This window comes from Homarus americanus, unplaced genomic scaffold (assembly GCF_018991925.1).
Source record: "Homarus americanus isolate GMGI-L3 unplaced genomic scaffold, GMGI_Hamer_2.0 scaffold26351, whole genome shotgun sequence".
Lineage (NCBI taxonomy): Eukaryota > Metazoa > Arthropoda > Malacostraca > Decapoda > Nephropidae > Homarus > Homarus americanus.
In genome coordinates, this window is record NW_024724368.1 from 6,846,303 (window position 1) to 6,867,544 (window position 21,242).

Here is a 21,242-nt window from a genome sequence, read left to right on the forward strand (position 1 = left end):
TTATACATTATACATTATACATTATACATTCACATTTAAAAATTATTATGAAAAATTTTGAAGGATATACTTGAAGGTTTCGAAGTATATGAAGAGGCGTCCCATGGTGACCTCACTACTCACGGGAGAAAGTGGCTGTTGGCTCAAGGATGCTCTGACCAGCACAACATGAAGCACCAAAAGGAGAGTCTCTGGGACCTTCACTAATATCTTGAAAGCAAACAATGAGTCGGGGTTGAATGTGTGAGAGAGAGAGAGAGAGAGAGAGAGAGAGAGAGAGAGAGAGAGAGAGAGAGAGAGAGAGAGAGAGAGAGAGAGAGAGACGTTTTCTCAGCCAAGTGTAAAAAAAAATTATTAAAATTGATTCGTTACGTTGAAAGGTTTCGAGGAGGGTCATGGTGGCGAGTTTTATTTTGATTTATTTTACCTCTGTACTAAAATAGTAGTAGTAGTAGTAGTACGTAGTACGGCCAGCGCGGCGTGGGTGTCGTGGACCATCCCCCCTGATCTAAAGTGTTATTGGTGGGGACATACTCGCTGTGTGGGAGCGGGAATTTGACAATGTGTCCGTGAATATCGGATGTCACCCTAAGCATTGCCACCCAAGATTTCTTCTCATCCCTTACGGCATAAATTGTAAATATTCCGTGTGTTCACCGGCGTTCTCCAAGTGAGTGGTGACCTGTGCTGGGTCGGTGGTGGGATAATGAGGAGGCTCGGCGCCAAGGTCAGTGTCGTTAGGCCTACTTTGACAGGGGTGGTCCCGAGACTATCGCCCCTATGGGGCCGAGAGTGCTGCCCATGCGGTCGCCCCCACCCCCACCATAGTAACGGACACTTAATGTAGGGTCTCGACGAACCAAGTGAGTATACATAACTGATATTACACCAGTGAGACCATATAAATAGTGGTTATTTGTGCCAAGGATATATAAACAAGTGCCTGGTGTGACAAACTCTTGTCCATAGTGTATCATTCTGATGTATGATGGTCGCTATAAGGGAGGGGGGGGTAGCCTACACACCCACGAGCGAACGTATGCCCCTACTACCTGGACACAGCAGTCCAGCCTGTCATCTCTCCGCCCTTCCCTCATAAGAACCAGTATAATCTTGTGCCTGGGACTAAATCAGATGTTCGGAGGCGGACGTTACCGTCGCCCAAGGTGCTGTTCACTATGCCTGGTAACATTCTTTGCTGCGTCTGTGCTAGCCCGAACCAAAACTGCACAAATTGTGTTTGTGCGAGAAACAACCGACCTTGTGTGGATTGCAGGAAGCTAGACCAGTGTCGGAACCAAGGTCGCAGGGAGCCGACACAGGTGGCCACAGTGGATATCGCCGGGACCCAACTACCCGATGATATCCGAAATGATAGCAGTGAGTCTACTCAACCCGAAAATGTAGTACTAATAAATGCTGTTCCCTTAGTAGCAGGTGTCCACGAGGAGAATGAGAGACAGCCGCCTCAGTGGAATGGCATGTCGATGGAAAATGCAGACGTATGGGTCAAAGAAACCTACTCAGAAATTGTCAAGTGGTCGCCCGCTAACTTATTTGAACCACCCAAGTGTGCGGCCACCAAAGAAATGATTCGGGAGATGACTCGCTTCATGACTGATTACACTCAGGACCGCTTCCTCGCCCCCCTAGCTCTTCAAATACTGGCAATAATACCACATCTATTTTGTCAGAGGACACACACAAAGGCTAAGCACAAAGAAAATGTGGCAGCAATGAAGAGAAGATTGACAATGTGGCAGATTGGGGCCCTAGATGATCTCCTATGTGAAGCAAGAACACTGCAGGAGATACTAAAATTTACGGGTGACGGAAAGCAAAACACCGATGACGTGGCAAGAAAATTTGGAAACAAAATGCGTGTGGGAAAAGTGTCTCTCGCGGTAAGATCTCTCACACAGGAATCCTCCGGTGGGGTGATGCTAATAAACAGAGAGACATTAAAACTATTGAAAGAGAAACATCCCCCTGCAAGCGAAGATGAAGGCATCAGGTTCCAGGGTGACTATATCCCACCAAATGCTGTCCTGTTCGAGAAAATAACAGGAGAAATGGTGTGGAAAAAGGCACTGAAGACTCGAGGAGGAGCCGGCCCTTCAGATCTGGATGCAAACGGTTGGAGAGTCATCCTCAGCACAAACAAGTTCGGCCCTGTAGCAAGCGATCTCTGCACTGCCATTGCCGCCCTTGCAAGAAAGCCTGCATCCTCTTACTGCCATCACCTCCAGGCCCTGACGGCCTGCCGACTTATTCCTCTGGAAAAGAAACCAGGATGTAGACCGATAGGGGTGGGGGAAGTGCTGAGGCGGATCATCGGAAAGTGCATAATAGAGGTGGTAAAGGACAATGTCAGGGCAGCAGCAGGGAACCTACAAGTGTGTGCTGGCCACCAGGCTGGTGGGGAGGCGGCCATTCACGCCATGAGATTGATATTTGAGCAGCGTGATTGTGAGGCCGTTCTCCTGGTGGATGCTTCAAACGCATTCAACATACTTAACCGCAAGGCTGCACTGCACAACATCAAGATCAAGTGTCCAAGCTTTGCGATGTATGTTGAAAATTCGTATAAGAATCCTTCAGACCTCTACATAGTAAACAACAAGGCTCTACGAGGTGATACCATCCTACAGTCGACCGAGGGAACAACACAGGGGGATCCCGTTGCAATGGCAATGTATGCAATTGGCCTATCAGTGCTCCAACAAGAAATAAAATTTGAAACAACTAGGGTCAAACAAGTGGCATATGCTGATGACCTTACAGGAGCAGGAAAAGTGGAGGGCATCAAAAAGTGGTGGGACTTGGTAACATCGCGAGGTCCACAAATAGGGTACCACCCAAACGCCAGCAAGTCCTTCCTCATCGTGAAGCCAGAACATTATGAACGGGCATTGGAGGTTTTTGGCGGAAGTGAGGTCAAAATAACTAAGGACGGCCAAAGACATCTAGGCGCAGTAATTGGCACTACGGACTTCAAGACCGAGTACGTAGCGGGAAAGGTGAATGAGTGGGTTAGCGAAATCCAAGCTCTGTCTGAGATTGCTAACACAGAGCCACATGCGGCCTTTGCAGCATTCACCCATGGAGTCAAGCATCGCTGGAACTACCTGATGCGTACCATCCCTGAGATCGGACCCCTCCTCCACCCTCTGGAAGAAGCTATCAGTGTCAAGTTCATTCCCAAACTAGTGAAACACCCTGACTTAACCCCAGCAGAAAGAACACTTCTTGCACTTCCACCAAGACTGGGAGGGATGGGACTAACTAATCTAGAGGAGATTGCTGACACTGAACATCAAAATTCACTTAAGCTCACAGCAGCCCTCACTGACCACATAATAGCCCAGAATGCAACAGGGGAAGTGGACACCAGCGAAGTAAATAAGATCCGTAGGTCCATTACAACAGATCGGCAGCACTGCCAAAATGACATGTTGCAGCAACTATTGCTGCAGGTTCCAGAAAATTTGACAAAAAAAGTAGCTATAGCGCAGGAGGTGGGCGCCTCGAACTGGTTAACTACGTTACCGATAAGGGCAAATGGTTTCAGCCTTAACAAACAAGAATTTACAGATGCCATTGCTCTAAGGTACGGTTGGCCAGTAGATGGTTTGCCCTCCCAATGCGTGTGTGGCTCTTCCTATGATGGCGATCACGCCATGGTCTGCAAGAAGGGGGGCTTCATATGCATGAGGCATGACGAGGTAAGGGATCTCACAGCAAATATGTTGAAGGAAATCTGCCGGGACGTCATGGTAGAACCGACCCTCCTTCCATTGGATGGCGAGATCTTCCAACACAGGACTTCAAACACATCTAACGAAGCCCGTGTGGACGTCAGTGCTCGAGGATTCTGGACGCGGGGACAGCGAGCTTTCTTCGACATCAGGATTTTTGATCCCATGGCCGCTTGTCACCGTAACCTAGCTCTCGATGCTGCACATAGGAGGAATGAGAACGACAAGAGAAGGGCATATGGGGAGAGAATTCAAAACGTTGATCAAGGCAGCTTCACTCCTCTAGTGTTCACAACCTCTGGTGGGATGGGCCCAAGTGCAAGATGTTTCTACGCCAGACTCGCGGAGTTGATCTCCGAACAGAAGCAGCAGCCCAGAAGTTATGTTACAGCCTGGATGAGATGTCGACTGTCCTTCTCTCTCCTTCGGTCGGCTTTGCTCTGCCTCAGGGGAACGAGAGCTTCTGCCCCTACTCCGACAACTGCTGCAGATATTGACTATGAGGCTACAGTCACTGAATGCCGCATAGATCTGCGGCTCAACTAATTTAACACAGATAGGATAGCTTCTTATGTATTAGGATATTTAATATTAAGGTAAATAAATGGTGGCGAAGGTGTGGCTATTGGGGGAGGCTGGAGGCCACTATTTAAAGTAGTAGTAGTAGTAGTAGTAGTAGCAGTAGTATTAAGGTCGAAGTGTGGTATTAGTGGAGTAGCAAGAAAGCTTGCATCCTCTTGCTGCCAACACCTCCAGGCCCTGACGGCCTGCCGCCTTATTCCTCTGGAAAAGAAACCAGGATGTAGACCTATAGGGGTGGGGGAAGTGCTGAGGCGGATCATCGGAAAATGCATAATGGAGGTGGTAAAGGATGATGTCAGGGCAGCAGCAGGGAACCTACAAGTGTGTGCTGGCCACCAGGCTGGTGGGGAGGCTGCCATTCACGCCATGAGATTGATATTTGAGCAGCGTGATTGTGAGGCCGTTCTCCTGGTGGATGCTTCAAACGCATTCAACATACTTAACCGCAAGGCTGCACTGCACAACATCAAGATCAAGTGTCCAAGCTTTGCGATGTATGTTGAAAATTCGTATAGGAATCCATCAGACCTCTACATAGTAAACAACAAGGCTCTAAGAGGTGATACCATCTTACAGTCAACCGAGGGAACAACACAGGGGGACCCTGTTGCAATGGCAATGTATGCAATTGGCCTATCAGTGCTCCAACAAGAAATAAAATTTGAAACAACTGGGGTCAAACAAGTGGCATATGCTGATGACCTTACAGGAGCAGGAAAAGTGGAGGGCATCAAAAAGTGGTGGGACTTGGTAACATCGCGAGGTCCACAAATAGGGTACCACCCAAACGCCAGCAAGTCCTTCCTCATCGTGAAGCCAGAACATTATGAACGGGCATTGGAGGTTTTTGGCGGAAGTGAGGTCAAAATAACTAAGGACGGCCAAAGACATCTAGGCGCAGTAATTGGCACTACGGACTTCAAGACCGAGTACGTAGCGGGAAAGGTGAATGAGTGGGTTAGTGAAATCCAAGCTCTGTCTGAGATTGCTAACACAGAGCCACATGCGGCCTTTGCTGCATTCACCCATGGAGTCAAGCATCGCTGGAACTACCTGATGCGTACTATCCCTGATATCGGACCCCTCCTCCACCCTCTGGAAGAAGCTATCAGTGTCAAGTTCATTCCCAAATTAGTGAAACACCCTGACTTAACCCCAGCAGAAAGAGCACTTCTTGTACTTCCACCAAGACTGGGAGGGATGGGACTAACAAATCCAGAGGAGATTGCTGCCACTGAACATCAAAATTCACTTAAGCTCACGGCACCCCTCACGGACCACATAATAGCCCAGAATGCAACAGGGGAAGTGGATATCAGTGAAGTAAATAAGATTCGTAGGTCCATTACGACAGATCGACAGCACTGCCAAAATGATAAGTTGCAGCAACTATTGCTGCAGGTACCAGAAAATTTGAAAAAAAAAAATAGCTATAGCGCAGGAGGTGGGCGCCTCGAACTGGTTAACTACGTTACCGATAAGGGCAAATCGTTTCAGTCTTAATAAACAAGAATTTACAGATGCCATTGCTCTAAGGTACGGTCGGCCAGTAGAAGGTTTGCCCTCCCAATGCGTGTGTGGCTCTTCCTATGATGGCGATCACGCCATGGTGTGCAAGAAGGGGGGCTTCACATGCATGAGGCATGACGAGGTAAGGGATCTCACAGCAAATATGTTGAAGGAAATCTGCCGGGATGTCATGGTAGAACCGACCCTCCTTCCATTGGGCGGTGACATCTTCCAACACAGGACTTCAAACACATCTAACGAAGCCCGTGTGGACGTCAGTGCTCGAGGATTCTGGACGCGGGGACAGCGAGCTTTATTTCGACCATCAGGATTTTTTATCCCATGGCCGCATGTCACCGTAACCTAGCTCTCGATGCTGCAAAAAGGAGGAACAAGAACGGCAAGAGAAGGGCATATGGGGAGAGAATTCAAAACGTTGATCAAGGCAGCTTCACTCCTCTAGTGTTCACAACCTCTGGTGGGATGGGACCAAGTGCAAGATGTTTCTACGCCAGACTAGCGGAGTTGATCTCCGAACAGAAGCAGCAGCCCAGAAGTTATGTTACAGCCTGGGTGAGATGTCGACTGTCTTTCTCTCTCCTTCGGTCGGCTTTGCTCTGCCTCAGGGGAACGAGAGCTTCTGCCCCAACTCCGACAACTGCTGCAGATATTGACTATGAGGCTACTGTCACTGAATGCCGCATAGATCTGCGGCTCAACTAATTTAACACAGATAGGATGGCTACTTATGTATTAGGATATTTAATATTAAGGTAATTAAATGGTGGCGAAGGTGTGGCTATTGGGGGAGGCTGGATGCCATTGTTAAAAAAAAAAAAAAAATAAAAGTAGTAGTAGTAGTCGTAGTAGTAGTAGCAGTAGTAGTAGTAGTTTTATCGTCACAGTCAGTATTATTACTAGTCACCCTTTTTTTATCCTATTCAAAATTCTTATTATAGTTACTGGTATTGTTAATACATGAAGCAATTATAATAAGTTTTAGTATTAATCAATCTTACTATAATTTTGATCTCCTTTCTTGTTTAGGTGTCCGGGCGGTAGGAGAGGATAGAGAAGGAGGGGGAGAAGGACGGGGAGGGGGAGGAGTAAAAGGAGGAGGAGGGGTAAAAGGAGGGGGTGCTGGTGATAAGAATAAGATAGGGCTATTAAGGTCGTCTGGAGCAATAACTTATCACTTTATATCTCCACCTCACTGCCACTCCAACTATCTTTCCGCCCCTCTGTCCCTCTCCCTGTGTAATAATAATAATAATAATAATAATAATAATAATAATAATAATAATAATAATAATAATAATAATAATAATAATAATAGTATATTTCCGAGTATTGGGTACATACAAATAGCTCGAACCAGTTACTCTTAAGGACATTAGGCGAGTGTAGTATCCCACTCAGCCACCACCAGTATGAGAGGTACCAAAGTTCATACTCAACACTAACGTCATCCACAATTAAGATCAGAAGATAACATCAAGCGTCAAGGTGCCGCCGCGGTAGCAGGTTGTGTTCATCAGGTGATCCCGACAAGTAACAACTCTCCTCCTACAGCATGAAAGAAAGGTTCCATCAGCCAACACATCTCCGACAATGGCCACTATAAACAACGCTTTCACAGTGTCGTTCAGAATTAATTGTCAAAGTTACGGCTCCATCGTACAAGCAGTTGGTTTGCCCTATCATCAAGTAAATTTCACCTCATGCATAGAGACAGTGTTGTGGTGTTCTTGAAGGCAGTGCAGCGGTTTCCTTCTGTTTTTACGGCGTTTCTGTTGTGATAGTGAAGAATCTGCCGACGTCATACTGCACGATGGTGAAAATACTTAAGCTTTTATGCTCGAGGACAATGAAGATGGATTAACTAGCAAGAGAGAACTTTGATAGTGATTTTCTAAAGAATCTTTTGTTAGAATTCCACGGCCATCTTCCTCATGTCCCTAGCTAATGATAATCCCCGGCAGCTGTGTGAGATAAAGAACAGGGAGAAGCAGATGACAGCAATCATAAACACGATGTAGAAGAAATTTAAGCAATGGCAAGTAGAGGAAATAAATGCAATATCAGTAATCGTAGAAAGGGGCGAAAAATCACTAAGAATTATATCTTTTCGACAAATTATTCCCGTGTCACCTGCTCTCTGTGTGTGTGTGTGTGTGTGTGTGTGTGTGTGTGTGTGTACTGAAGCTTCATGAACGACAAACAAGACTTCAGGAGTTAGGTGTGGCGAGTGTAAATTGCATATTCATAAACTGTGTCCTCCAGAATATCTCGACCCCATGTTTACTACTAAATAAACTGGCATATAAAGACGATGGAAACAAGAACTTCAGGACTGGGACTAACATGTTAAGCTCTCTTGTTTCCTTGTTTCCTTGTTAAGCTCTCATGTTTCCTCGTTAAGCTCTCTTGTTTCCTTGTTAAGCTCTCTTGTTTCCTTGTTAAGCTCTCTTGTTCCCTTGTTAAGCTCTCTTGTTTCTCTTGTTAAACTCTCTTGTCTTCTTGTTTTTCTTGTTAAGCTCTCTTGTTTCCTCGTTTCCCTTGTATATTGTAAGATTCTATTAGAGTTACACTAAAAAGTAAACCCCTCGAGTTGGGGACCTCAAGCGTGAAGAGTAAACAGTTTGTGTAGAGCTCAGATAGCATACATAACTTCCGCTTCGTGATAAATGTCCCTTATATTTGTTATTCAGAAGAGAAGTAATTTTTTTTTCTTCCATTTTGTACTTCCAGGGTCAAGTATTTCCTTTAACGTATTTGTGTATCCATACATAGTTCCTGTATACTAAATCATAATATACACCCTTTATTCATACACCAATTTACAATATCTGTAAATTAAGTCATATATGCAGACACCACAACCATACACCGCATACATAAAACCTTTCATTCATACACCCACACAACGCAACCATACACCGCATACATAAAACCTTTCATTCATACACCCACACAACGCAACCATACACCGCATACACTGCAACTATACATCTATACACCCATACATAATACACCCTAGTTGCTAGTGTGTGTGTGTCGTAACCCTATACATTTTCTCGTGGACAGAATGAGGCCAGCCTACGTAAGGAGTATCAACAGCGGGCGATAGAGGCTCATGAGGTGTGTAAAACCTACGACATCTACATGAGCCAGGACGAGTACATCAGACGCTCAGACCATCAACAAGAGAAACTACAGTATTCTGATTGGTTCACACTCAAGAGGTAAAGGTTTGTGTGTGTGTGTGTGTGTGTGTGTGTGTGTGTGTGTGTGACTATAGTACGTAATATAATAATGGAGGCGAAGGTGAACTGAACCCCACCCACACAAGCTTCATGACAGAGTGTTGTAAACCAAAAAAAAGTTCAGCTGCCCGATTTACAACTTGAGAAAAGAAACGACCCACATTTTAGAAGGTTAGAAGTGAATAGTCATCCCCCAACGACCTCTATATGAAGAAGCTTGATAGAAAGTGAAGTTTCGTAGGTATGAGAAATTCAAGCTTATAGAATCTTATAGGTTAACCTTAAGCTTGATCTGTGGGTTAGACTGACCTACTTATAGTCTCAGTTGGAGTATTAATTAGCAGTTATAGACCTAAGTGTCACGCCTCAGTGTCTTATACCTCGAGAGAGAGAAAATGCTTAAGAGCGAAATTTTTCCACGATGGACGGAGGTGTGGTGAATAAGATCCCAGGTCTCTCATCTCTCAGAATTCATTGAATTAGAGTATTTTGTAGCTAAATTCTCATTACCGGTGAAAAACTTATTAAAAATAGTGGTAGAAATCTGAATGAAAAGGACCCACTTGATTTAAACTTCGGATGATGTAAATAGAATGTTCACTTTAACATCAATGCGATACTTCCCTGCTATTCTCTCCACAATAACTGAGAAACCATTATCACAGTATCTTCACTATAGTCAAAACACTGTTATACGCTCTGAAAAACAATATCTTCCCAGCACCCGATTTTAATTAATATCGGTAAATAACTAATCTACTAACAATTTATACATTAGAATTAATTTACCGCCACAATCAATTCTGTTAAGTACAGTACTGCGGTCCTCAGACTCATTTAGTTTAAAATCGTTGAAACACGACGAACTCTCTTCAAGGGAAGATGTTGTTTAATAATACGGGCGGTCGACTCGCCATATAACTCTACGTAGACTACACACCATAATGAAGTATCACCTAGTTGTTAGGAATCACTTTCAAGTCCATCACCCCCTAAGACAGCATCTGACAACAGCTTCAACTTAACTGGTTACTGTAATAAGCCATAAAATATCCAGTCAGGTGAGGGAGTTATCAAGACTAGGTTTTTTTTTTGACATGTAACACCCCCTCCATCCCCCTCACCCCAGCTCCTCACACACACGAACATTTTGCAGGTTATTCCCTTGTTTACCTCCCACCTACCTCATTACCTCTCCTCACTCCCCCTCACTTACCGATATCTCTCATCTTACACCACCACTTAACGTCATGCTTCCCTCCATTACCCTGACGTCACTAATAACTTCAGCGCCTTGAATTAAGATGTCGATAAAAATTGTGTGTTTATCATGATGTCTTTTGTTTCATATATAAAGCTGGACTTGGTTAAGGCTACGTCCTCTCCTTATCGATTTCTCCATCAGCATCAGGATCTTTAGGTCTATGTGCTTGTATCTCTCTGCTTAACTGTATGTACATATATACGAGAATATATTAACGTACACTCACTGCCTATACACATGTAATTAATATTCTGAAGTATTGGTTTTTAGCTAAACACATTTGCATATCCTTTGTCAATAATCATTAATTGTCAAGGGAAATTATTCTCTCACGAGTTAAAATTATTCCATTAATAATTAGGATCCCATTTCCGTTTCTCCTGTACACAATGCCTTACCTTTCTCTCCCCATTAAGCCACATCCTCATTATTCCTCCCCATCACATGACGAAAACGCTTGCCATGTATTTAAATTGCGCCTGGAGGAGTGAGTGGTCGTGTGGCATCAAGAAAAATACTTACCACCAATGACTTGCACGAGTTGATGTATATTTGAAAATATTTTGTTTGATTACGAGTTGGCCACACATACCCGTGTTGTTTGTTCACAGGATGATGATGCACATTCACCTAACATAATTTTTCATATTTCCATTCTCATTTTAATTCTTCCTGTACAATATTTTTTTTCCACCCACAATGAGCCGAGTTATTCACAGAACGCACATAAACATTCTCGTTTCAGAATTTCACTTTTTTTTTTTGGCGTTGTGTCTGTGTAACTGAAAATATCACCAGGGTACGTTCTCCCAAGTAGTAAAGAAAAAATCCTGTTATGAATTTGTATTATAATGTTAAGGCGAGTCACAGTTGTAAATCTCCATCACTGTCATACGCAAGAAAAGATATGCTTGGCTATAGCAATTAAAACACCCATCAACTTCTCTGTTCACCATATAAACATTATCTGCAAGTATACGAAACAGTAGAGTTAAGCGCTTATTCCACAAGTCCATCTTAAAATACACACTACTACGACTTACTACAACTTACTACTACTATTAATACTACTTACTACTACTACTACTACAAATCTTCACATATAAACATTAACCATCAACTCCCCATAACTCTTCCACCACTGAAGGTCTTAGTAGCAACCAATTAACGTATACAAACGCGGTCACCTGATCCGGCTATCATTTTTCTCCTCTGCTCAGGTTCTCCATGTCCTTCAGTAACGCAAAAGAGACAACAACAACAGCGGCGGCGGCAAAATTTACGGCAAGACTTACGAAACAGACAGCGTTTATGACCGTCACGCCCTGCCTCAATCACCTTCTCCCTCCCTCCTTCCCTCAGTGACTAGGCGCTTTTCCCTACGACCTTGTTATCTATTCTTGTCTCGTGCGTTCTGCTGTGCCTCCGAGACTGGGTTTTCCTTCTCCATCACTCACTCCCTCCCTCCCCCCCAACATATAATTGGTAACCTCATGCTTGCTTGCCTCCCATTTCTCCCAGCTACGCTCACTCCCCTCACCCCCTCCCGCTCACCTACTTCACGGAGCTCCAAAGACGGATAGGATCATTACCTGGGGAAGATTAATCGAGGGTACGAGTCGCCCAATGACTCTTACACACGTGATTAGCCTCCAGTCAATGTTTATTTTACCTGATGATTCAACACCCTAACGCCACCTACAGGGGTTCAGGTTAGGTTAGTGTAATTATTCTTTCGGTGAAATAAGATGGGGTTAAATCTTCACGTGATCCATGTTTTTTTTTGTTTTTTTTTAACCTTTTCTCTGTTTACCTGTGGGTTATTTTGCTTTCTCGCTCTGAATCTCTTCACATACACACAACAACAACAAAATCCCAACAATTACAAAAAAACGGACAAACAATATACGTGAGAAAAAAACACACCGATAAAAAACACAAACACAGTTACATCAGAACACAATTGCACTACCCAAAATACACACACACACACACACACACACACACACACACTTTCTCTCTCGGACAAACAACTTTTTTTTTATAGTCCATCCTTCCTCCCTCAATCCTTCATCCTTCCATCCTTCCCCCCTCCCTCCTCCACCTTTCCTCTCTCACTCCTCCATCTTTACTTTCACATGTGTGTCCTCGTGGAGTGGGCCAGCCTCACCTTCAGGCCCTCTCTCTCTCTCTCTCTCTCTCACACACACAACAAAACATCAACAATAATACGCATTCTGCTTGCATGCCCTCCCGCTATCTCCCTCCTTCCCTCCCCCGCTCCCTCCCTCCTTCCTTCCCTTCCCCGCTCCCTCCCTCCCTTCACTAAACCCGTTTCACTGGTGCTGCCAAGTCGTAAAACACCTTTCATCCAGTGGTCTTTCTTTCCTTTCACCAGTCCTCAGTGTATCTATTTTTTGTGACAGGTAGCATGACAAACTTTCTTTTTATTGATGCATGAACAATTGAACATAGCGTCACATGAGCATAGACAAGAATGAGAAATACTAAACAAGAGTCGTGACACAGAACATGTAGTATATTAATATAGTAGCATAGAAACAAGCGTAAGGTAGGTCCATCTTTGAGGGTGGGGGTGGGTGATGGGGGGGATGGGGGTGGGGGGTGTAGGTGAGGGTAGGTGGGGGGATGAACCACAGGAGCCAACTTCCAGAAATTCCTCGTCCCTAACACTTTTGAGATGCATGTGCATTTCCAAGCCAAATTTCAGCTTTAATCGAAAGTTAATATGAAACAGAAGGTAAACATAATACGATAACTAGAAAATAAATAAACAAATAAATAAAATCAGGAGAGGAATAGTATCTGATGAAGTAAAATAACTGTGGAGTAAACGATATGGTTGTGATAGATGATCAAACCTGGAGGTGACACACACACACACACACACACACACACACACACACACACACACACACACACACACAGTGACCGCTGGACATTATGACACACAATTCCTTAGATTAATGTCGAAATAAATACCAAGATTCTCACCCCAGCGAAAGACGACAACAATGATATACCATAAGAGTGGAAGGTTCCTTGTAGATACTGTAGGATGTGGTGTATGGCTCGGGGTGATGATGCTGAGAAAGGATTGCAAGATTTCTCACGTGTATAAAAAGTGGGAAAATCAAATATGTAGTTGCTTCAAGACTGTGTGGCGTGATCGACGTTTGCCCTTGTTTGTATTGGACGATCGACAAAGGAGAATGATGATAATTAGTCTTATTTCACCAAAAGATTAACCACCCTAACTTTAAACTAAACCATCCTAACCTAACCTCATAACCTAACCTAACAACCCTAGGTATCGTTAGAACGTTTAATCATCAGGTGAAATAAGCAAGTGAGGATACACATACATAAAGGCAGAACCGTATACCAAGAGTGTTTGGTGAGGAGACTTATAACTTGTAACTCCTGTGGACTAACCAATCATGAGGCTAACGAGACCACACTAACAATCGGGGTACAATTATGTCTTTGTATCGAGTAAAGAAACACAGATGCGATGTAGGTTAGTGTAGGTCGGTGGAGAAAGGGATGGATGAGATGTGGGATTTGAGAACAGTATATGAATAGATGATTAATGTTGGAGATGATCTGGTGAAAACGGCATTGACAAAGACGAGTTGGTAGAAATGAATACAAGGTAGCGTCTTAATACAACTTCTCTTCACCCACATAGGAGAGGCTTCAAGATACGACTAAACAAGACAAATTAGGATTTCAGATCGTTTACGAAATAAATTATCCATGGGAGGGGTGATAAAAGCCATTTGGGAAGAGAACGGATAAAACTACTGACGAGGATTTATGATAATAATTGAAGGTGGGAGGGAGAGACATGCCCCAAAAAATAAGATATTGGTCGAGTGAGGAATTAAGTTATTGAGGTCTCGAGATGTGTTGATGATATACAGTAGTCGTGTGCTGAATACCGGAGTGGATGAGTACGGTAAGAGATGAGCCTAAACTTGTTTGGTTACTTACTTGTGAGGAAAACAAACACGCGTGGATAATAGAACGGCAATTCTCAGTCTTACTTTCGTACATCTGTTCACCTATATTGAATTATTTTTTTTAAATGTATATCTAATCCTGCCAGATACATATGGTAACTGAGGAAAGTTTACACCAATAAATAATATATACATTAAATAGCACCCCCTGTTGAATGCATAAAAATAGTAGTAATAGAAGACCTGTAAGGGACTGACCACATAATAGAACAAGGCAGCGTAAATCTATACACGTCGATCGATAAATATCTCGCTACGTCAACAACAAGTATGCTCGAGTGAATAAGTACAATGCCTTATCATGCACCTGTAGCCTAAGCCATAAGTAGTCGCCTGTGTTATGAGTAGTTCCACTCCTGTGTCTTGCCTTCTAATCTAATCTAACCTAACCTAACCTAACCTAACCTAACCTAACCTAACCTAACCTAACCTAACCTAACCTAATCTAACCTAACCAAACCTAACCTAACCTAACCTAACCTTAAAATTAACATAACATTTAGAATAAAGTGAATTAAAACACAAGAGCGAGGGATTGTAACCTTAACGTTTTGAAGATGGAAAAAAGGTTTAAACCATCATCCTCAACGAGTTAATTCATCGTCATCAAAGGGTTAAACCATCATCCTCAAATTAATAAACCATGGTCCTTAAAGGGAAAACTTAGCCATCAAAGGGTTAGCATATATAAGGGTTAATGTTACATAATGTTGTGAGTACTGGGAAATGTGAAGGAAGTTCTATTACACAAAGCTTTCATCTCAGTCCCTGGGTTATCCGTTTGCAGATTGAACTGGAACTCTCTATTCTATGTGCCCACTGACGACTTCGTGTACTGCAAGGTGCCCAAGTGTGGCTCCTCCACCTGGGTTTTCAACCTCCTGAAGCTGGCTAACGCACCGCAGGACCAGATCAGCTCGGATATTGGCCTACACCGTCTGCTGAGGGATTATTACCCCAAGTAAGTAACACAGTTGTCCTTTTACCCGTCACTCACACACCGACTGTAATGAACGGTAAGTGAGGGATATCCACGACAGCTATGATCCCACAATGGAAGTCTGCAATTCTTATTTAACCAGTTTTATTAATATTGCGAGTATTTAGTTACAACAATTATCAACACATCTGACACCCACCGAGGCTTTACGGTGGAAATGTTTTTATTTGTTTACGATTTTTATATCAAGTTAATTTAGTTTTGTCTCTTCATCTGTACTTATGAGTAATATATGTTTACAACAGCTGTAAATTGTGATGTGAGAAACTCGGTGTAAACCTCACGTTACTCTTATATCTGTTGTCCCATCCCAGCATACACCCACAACACTACCTGGTGCTGGCGGCTGGCTTTATATTTACCGAGGTTTACATCCCATTATGTCTTCACTCAGATCGGCTACCAGCAAGATGAAGCAAGCGTTCAAGAACAGTTTCAAGTTCCTGGTGGTTCGTCATCCGTTTGAAAGAATAATCTCCGCCTACAGGGACAAGCTGGAAGACTACCAGAGGGACCTCATGTTCAGGTGAGTCTCTGGCTGTGCTCGTTAACAAACTTTTCAATGGTGTCACTTCTGGTCGCTAGTGTGGAATATTATTTACGAAATTATATGAAATTTTATTAACTCGCCGTCTGACCGTTACTCGATCTTAATGGCGTCTAAGTAAAGCTGAACGTTTAAGTTGAACCCTTTGAGGACGATAGTTTTATCCCCCGAGGAGTGCAGCTTAAATCGTCCTTAAAGTTAAAGCTGAAACTTTCGTTCTCAAAGGATTTGGTTACTATTGTAAGAAGTTACCTTCACCCTCTATTCTTAAGAAACATATCAATACAATTATTCAGTCCGTAAAAGAAATCTCAATATAATTATTGATCTCTTAAAAAAAATTCATCAAAAAAAAAAACATTGGTTGGCACTGTACATGTAGACAACAATACTGACGCTAGCATGGTGGGTGGGTGGCATGCTTCACAGGGACGGCTATTACTACACCATGTACGGCAAGAACATCGTGCGAGTATACCGGGACGACAGCGACCGTTCCCTGGCTAACAAGACGGAGCCCACTTGGAGAGAATTCGTCAGGTATCTTATCAACTCACCCTCATCCAAGTTCGACGACCACTGGAGGCCAATTTACGCCCTCTGCTCTCCCTGCGTCATGAAGTTCAACGTCATTGCCAAGATGGAGACTTTCAGTGAGGTGAGTGGCGGGGTTTGTTCTCATGTGTTTTTCTTAAGGTTTAATACGGATAATTCTCTACCATCTTTGAAACAGAATTAAACATGAAAATTTGATGGTCTTTCTTCAGGAACAACCGCTATATTCATTGTAAATTCATCGTCCTGACATACTGAAACCCACCAATGTATATGAACCCACCTAAGCTATATGAACCCACCTAAGCTATATCAACTACAAAAGGTAAAGACCATCCCTAGTTTCCTCAGTATGTTGACAGTCACCCAAGGAAACCAATGATACACTCGTCTCAATTTGTTAAAAAATAATATTTATTCCCCTCAAAATATTATTGAATTATGGAAGAAATTCTTACATTTTTTGTCCTAAATTTAAACCTACATCAGCATTGAATAAAAAAAAATATATAAAAAATTACTTCCATATTCCTCTCACACAATGAAGATCCTCGGGTAACTACAGACCAATTTGCATACCGCCTTATTACAGGTGCTTAAGCCATAGTATACCTTGACATGGAAATTGTTTTTTTCAATACCTGTCATCACCAAACCCGTCATTGTTAAGTCTCAATTGTTACTTTGGTTTTATTTAATTTTACATATGTGAAAGTGTATTAAAAAAACACGGGGATTATTTGGCCCCAGTGTTGTAGGATGGGAGAGGTGAGTCGACTATAATATTACACAAAGTTTCTCTTCCTAGTTGAGTTCCCAGCTGCAGTGTGTTCTAGGGAGGGAGGCGATGGTTTCTAACGCAATTGTTTTTTTTTCTATTTTTCTAACTAGATTTTTTCTTTTCCTAACTCAATTTTTATCTTTTCTAACTCAACTTGATAAATTTTCTATCAGTTTTTCTATTTTCTAACTATCTTTTTTTTTCTAACTCACTTTATTTTATTTTCTAACTCAATTTTGTTTATATTATTTCCCCTTAAATAATCTAATAGTGTCTCTCAAACACTCCCTTAAAACCTCTTACCACGGACGCAAAAATATACCCCCCGAGTTCTGATATTTACACATTCAAATATTACCATCAAAAGTTACCAATGGTTTACCAGAACTAAACACACGTGGGTATTGTTTACATCATTACTTACGGAAGGAGGCGGTATAGTGTAGAAAACTTTGATATTGCTGTAGAATGTAGATATAATAATAAGTCAATACTGTATACATAAGTGATGCCTCCTAAATGATGCTCCTGTAGAGTATAATAACAAGGAAATATTACTAAGTGCCATCCTCTAAATTAATTGCTTTGAAAATTTGGCAAAACAAACCACTGGGAAAATTCCGTGTATGCAGGAGGTTGGGCAGCGTACTCAAGATACAAACCTATCTATAATTGCCTCCACTATACACAAGGTAAACATACAGGGGGCCACACAAAACAGGTCCTTGGTAGGTAAAGTGCGTTTAGTCTGCGGCTTCACTTCGCCAAGCTACGCAACCCGAGAGAGAAACTACGCGCAGGCCCCTTGACACCTTGCTCATCTACCTGACCTGTTCTGCCCAGCGCCTCTTCTCGATTACCCTCTCTCTTAATATTACTTTTACGCGCGCGCGCGCGTGTGTGTGTGTGTGTGTGTGTGTGTGTGTGTGTGTGTGTGTGTGTTTAACTTTATTTACTTCATTCCCACTCAAGACTCTGCTCCTCTTCCTCCTATATTCGTCTTCATTTCCCTCAAGACACTAAACATCAGAAGATAGGCCAGCGTCTCCCTCCCCCCCTCCCTCCCTCCCTTTGTAGTTGGGTCACCGCTTTGCCTCGTTCCTGGGCCATCATCCCTTTCTCCTCCTCGGCGCTGTGCATTCCTTGACAAACATCTCTTCTTAACCTATTCGAGGAGGTATTCTATTTACCATTACGAACAGAGAAAGTCACATCAGAACTGCCAGTACTTGAAGGAAAGTTAAATCAGATGTACTAGGTATTTAGGATGTTTTTTTTTACGCTCTATATCACCTGGCGGACACAATTCTAACTACAGCTCCTCCGTCACGGTAGCTAACAGTGATGCCCAGTGTATTTCATTACATCATTAACCGATGAGTTAGAGAAACCTTACTATTTACCAAGATAATAACGTCATGGTACCGGATCAATAACGACGTGGAGCTAAGAGAGGAAATCCTATTGTTAGTTACAGGTGTTTCAACCTTACTGCTAGGATGATATTATAGTGTAACGTTAACCAATTGGAACTTTACAAGGGCTTTTTTCAGTTCATTATTTTCACACACGAATAATTATGAGTTTCAGTCAAGCATCACGAGGTTTGTTATGTCAATTCATCATTAAACGAACAGTAGAACAAAAAGGGGAAAAGATAAAAGATGATGAAACAATGACTAACATGATGATTGATAATTACAATGGCTGATGTATCGGATGACTCCCCCACCACTCAATAAACAACAGACAAGAATCACACTAAGAAATATTTTTGGAAATTATCAAAAGAACTAAAAGCATTGGAGTATTCAGGCAATATTCCAGATGTTCAAGATATATATATATATTTTTTTTTTATTTATAATGCGCGCGCGCGCACGCACACGCACGCGCACACGCACACACACACACACACACACACACACTAATTTTAAACCAGAATCAGTAAACCCAAACACTAATTCATATAACCTCTGCCCGCTATTCCACCACGGTCCATCGTCGCTCTTGCCCTCCTGACGCCGCTGGCCAGGACTCCCAGTATATCATCAAACAGCTGGGGTTGGAGGACAGCCTACAAGTAGAGTGGATACACAGGACATCGAACACCAAGACCTCAGACATAGCCAGCACCTATTTCTCTCAGCTCACAGCCAACCAGGTGAGTCAAGGTGGTGTTGTGAGTTGTTACAGCTTGAAGGAGTAGAGGGCGTATTAAGTAGTAAAGTAAAGAGTGATTATAAGTAATGTAGTTGTAAAGAGGTATGTTGTGGCAGTAGTGGTAAGAAGTAGTAGTAGTTGTAGTATTCGTAGTAGTAGAAATGGAGGTAGTAAGTAGTAGTAGAAAGTAGTATGAGTGGTATCAAATATTGGTTCCCCTCAGGGGAACGAGAGCTTCGTCCCCAAAGCCGACAACAGCTGCAGATATTGACTATGAGGCTACAGTTACTGAATGCCGCATAGATCTGCGGCTCAACTAATTCAACACAGATAGGATAGCTACTTATGTATTAGGATATTTAATATTAAGGTAATAAAATGGCGGCGAAGGTGTGGCTATTGGGGGAGGCTGGAGGCCACTTAAAAAAAAAGTAAAAAGTAGTAGTACAAAAATTTAGTAGTTGTAGTAATAAGGAAGTTGTATAGTAAACAAAAGCTAAGCATCCCGTAGTAGTAGCAGTAGTAGCGATGACTATAGTAATAAAACTAATTGTATTACATTACTTAATAACAGTAGACAGGATCAGCATCACAATCAGATAAAGGTTTAACATTCTTCTCTGTGTTGGTGCTGATGACTCTGGCGCACACTTGGACTTTCACTACCCTTTACTGCCCAGATATGGCGGTGATGGGGGTAGGTAAGTATCACTCACTCTCAAGCCCCACTCAACAAAATCAATATTCCTCCTCACAGGTAGACCAGCTGTATCAAAAGTACCGACTGGACTTCGAGCTCTTTGGTTACGACTATGAGGATTACAGAAAGATGGCAGCTGAGTGATCTTCTCCAGCATGACCACAGAGTACAGCCAACATCTACGGAATGCCATCTCCTCACGACACTATCATTGCTATTATACAACAGGTAGAAATTATATACAAAAAATCAAAATGAGGGCATGCTGTACGTGTGATATTTCTGACAACTGCCGCTGGTGGTGAATGTGTTAGTTAGTTAAGCCCGAGCCGCTGGTGGGGGTACTTATCACAGTCGGCACATGATGGCGCAAAAACAACGACCAATTCAATGCTCAGTACTATCATAATGTTTATAATAGGAGGAAATAAGTCATACAACGTTCAAATTCAAGTTCATGACAAAAAAATATTACGTAACAGACAGGTGTGTGAACTTAAGATATGAATTCCTAGCTATAAGTTCTAAAAAATCTGGGTTATTAGCTGTTTTAGGTTTAGAGCGTCCAGTGCATGTGGATAATGGTAACAGCTAAAGAGGTAGAGAGAGTTCTCAGCATCAGAATTAAACAGTGACATACATACAAGTGTAAACCGACTGAAACAGAGGGTACCATCACCACCTAATATCATAACTAAGGTTTAACATTCACACTTGCAAGTCACCGGAAATCAGTGACTTATTCATAGTTCCTGTCTGGTGTATCAGCATTTAAGGGGTTGTCAAGACTACCATATAATACAGTATTGTTAATGGAGAAACTTGCTCACGACGAAATTAGACTAAACACCATTAGAAACGCTTTACCAATGGCGTGTGAGTGTGTGTGTGTGTGTGTAAAATAAAATGCTGCATGAAGGATGATATTCTATAATCAAAAGAAATAAAGGTGCCACATTGCCTTTACTTTCCTACAATACAGTCAATGATTAGATCACCTGAATATTAGACACCCCAGCTTATTTCACCTTAAGATTAACCATTTTAACACTAACCCTACCCCTCTCACCC

At 42.6% G+C, this 21,242-nt stretch overlaps 1 protein-coding gene across 5 annotated transcripts in view; it reads left to right on the forward strand.

Annotated features, from left to right (window-relative positions):
- LOC121864237 (carbohydrate sulfotransferase 11-like) overlaps positions 1-20,594 on the forward strand; it is a 35,640-nt gene extending 15,046 nt beyond the window's left edge. For all 5 annotated transcript variants that reach the window (XM_042363283.1, XM_042363288.1, XM_042363287.1 and 2 more), the window contains exons 3-8: positions 8,937-9,094; positions 15,213-15,386; positions 15,820-15,951; positions 16,402-16,630; positions 19,344-19,472; positions 20,229-20,594. In XM_042363283.1, the coding sequence (XP_042219217.1) occupies positions 8,937-9,094; positions 15,213-15,386; positions 15,820-15,951; positions 16,402-16,630; positions 19,344-19,472; positions 20,229-20,315 (909 nt within the window). In that variant the 3' untranslated portion in view covers positions 20,316-20,594. The remainder of the gene's footprint in view (positions 1-8,936; positions 9,095-15,212; positions 15,387-15,819; positions 15,952-16,401; positions 16,631-19,343; positions 19,473-20,228) is intronic.
- Positions 20,595-21,242: the final 648 nt, after the last annotated feature.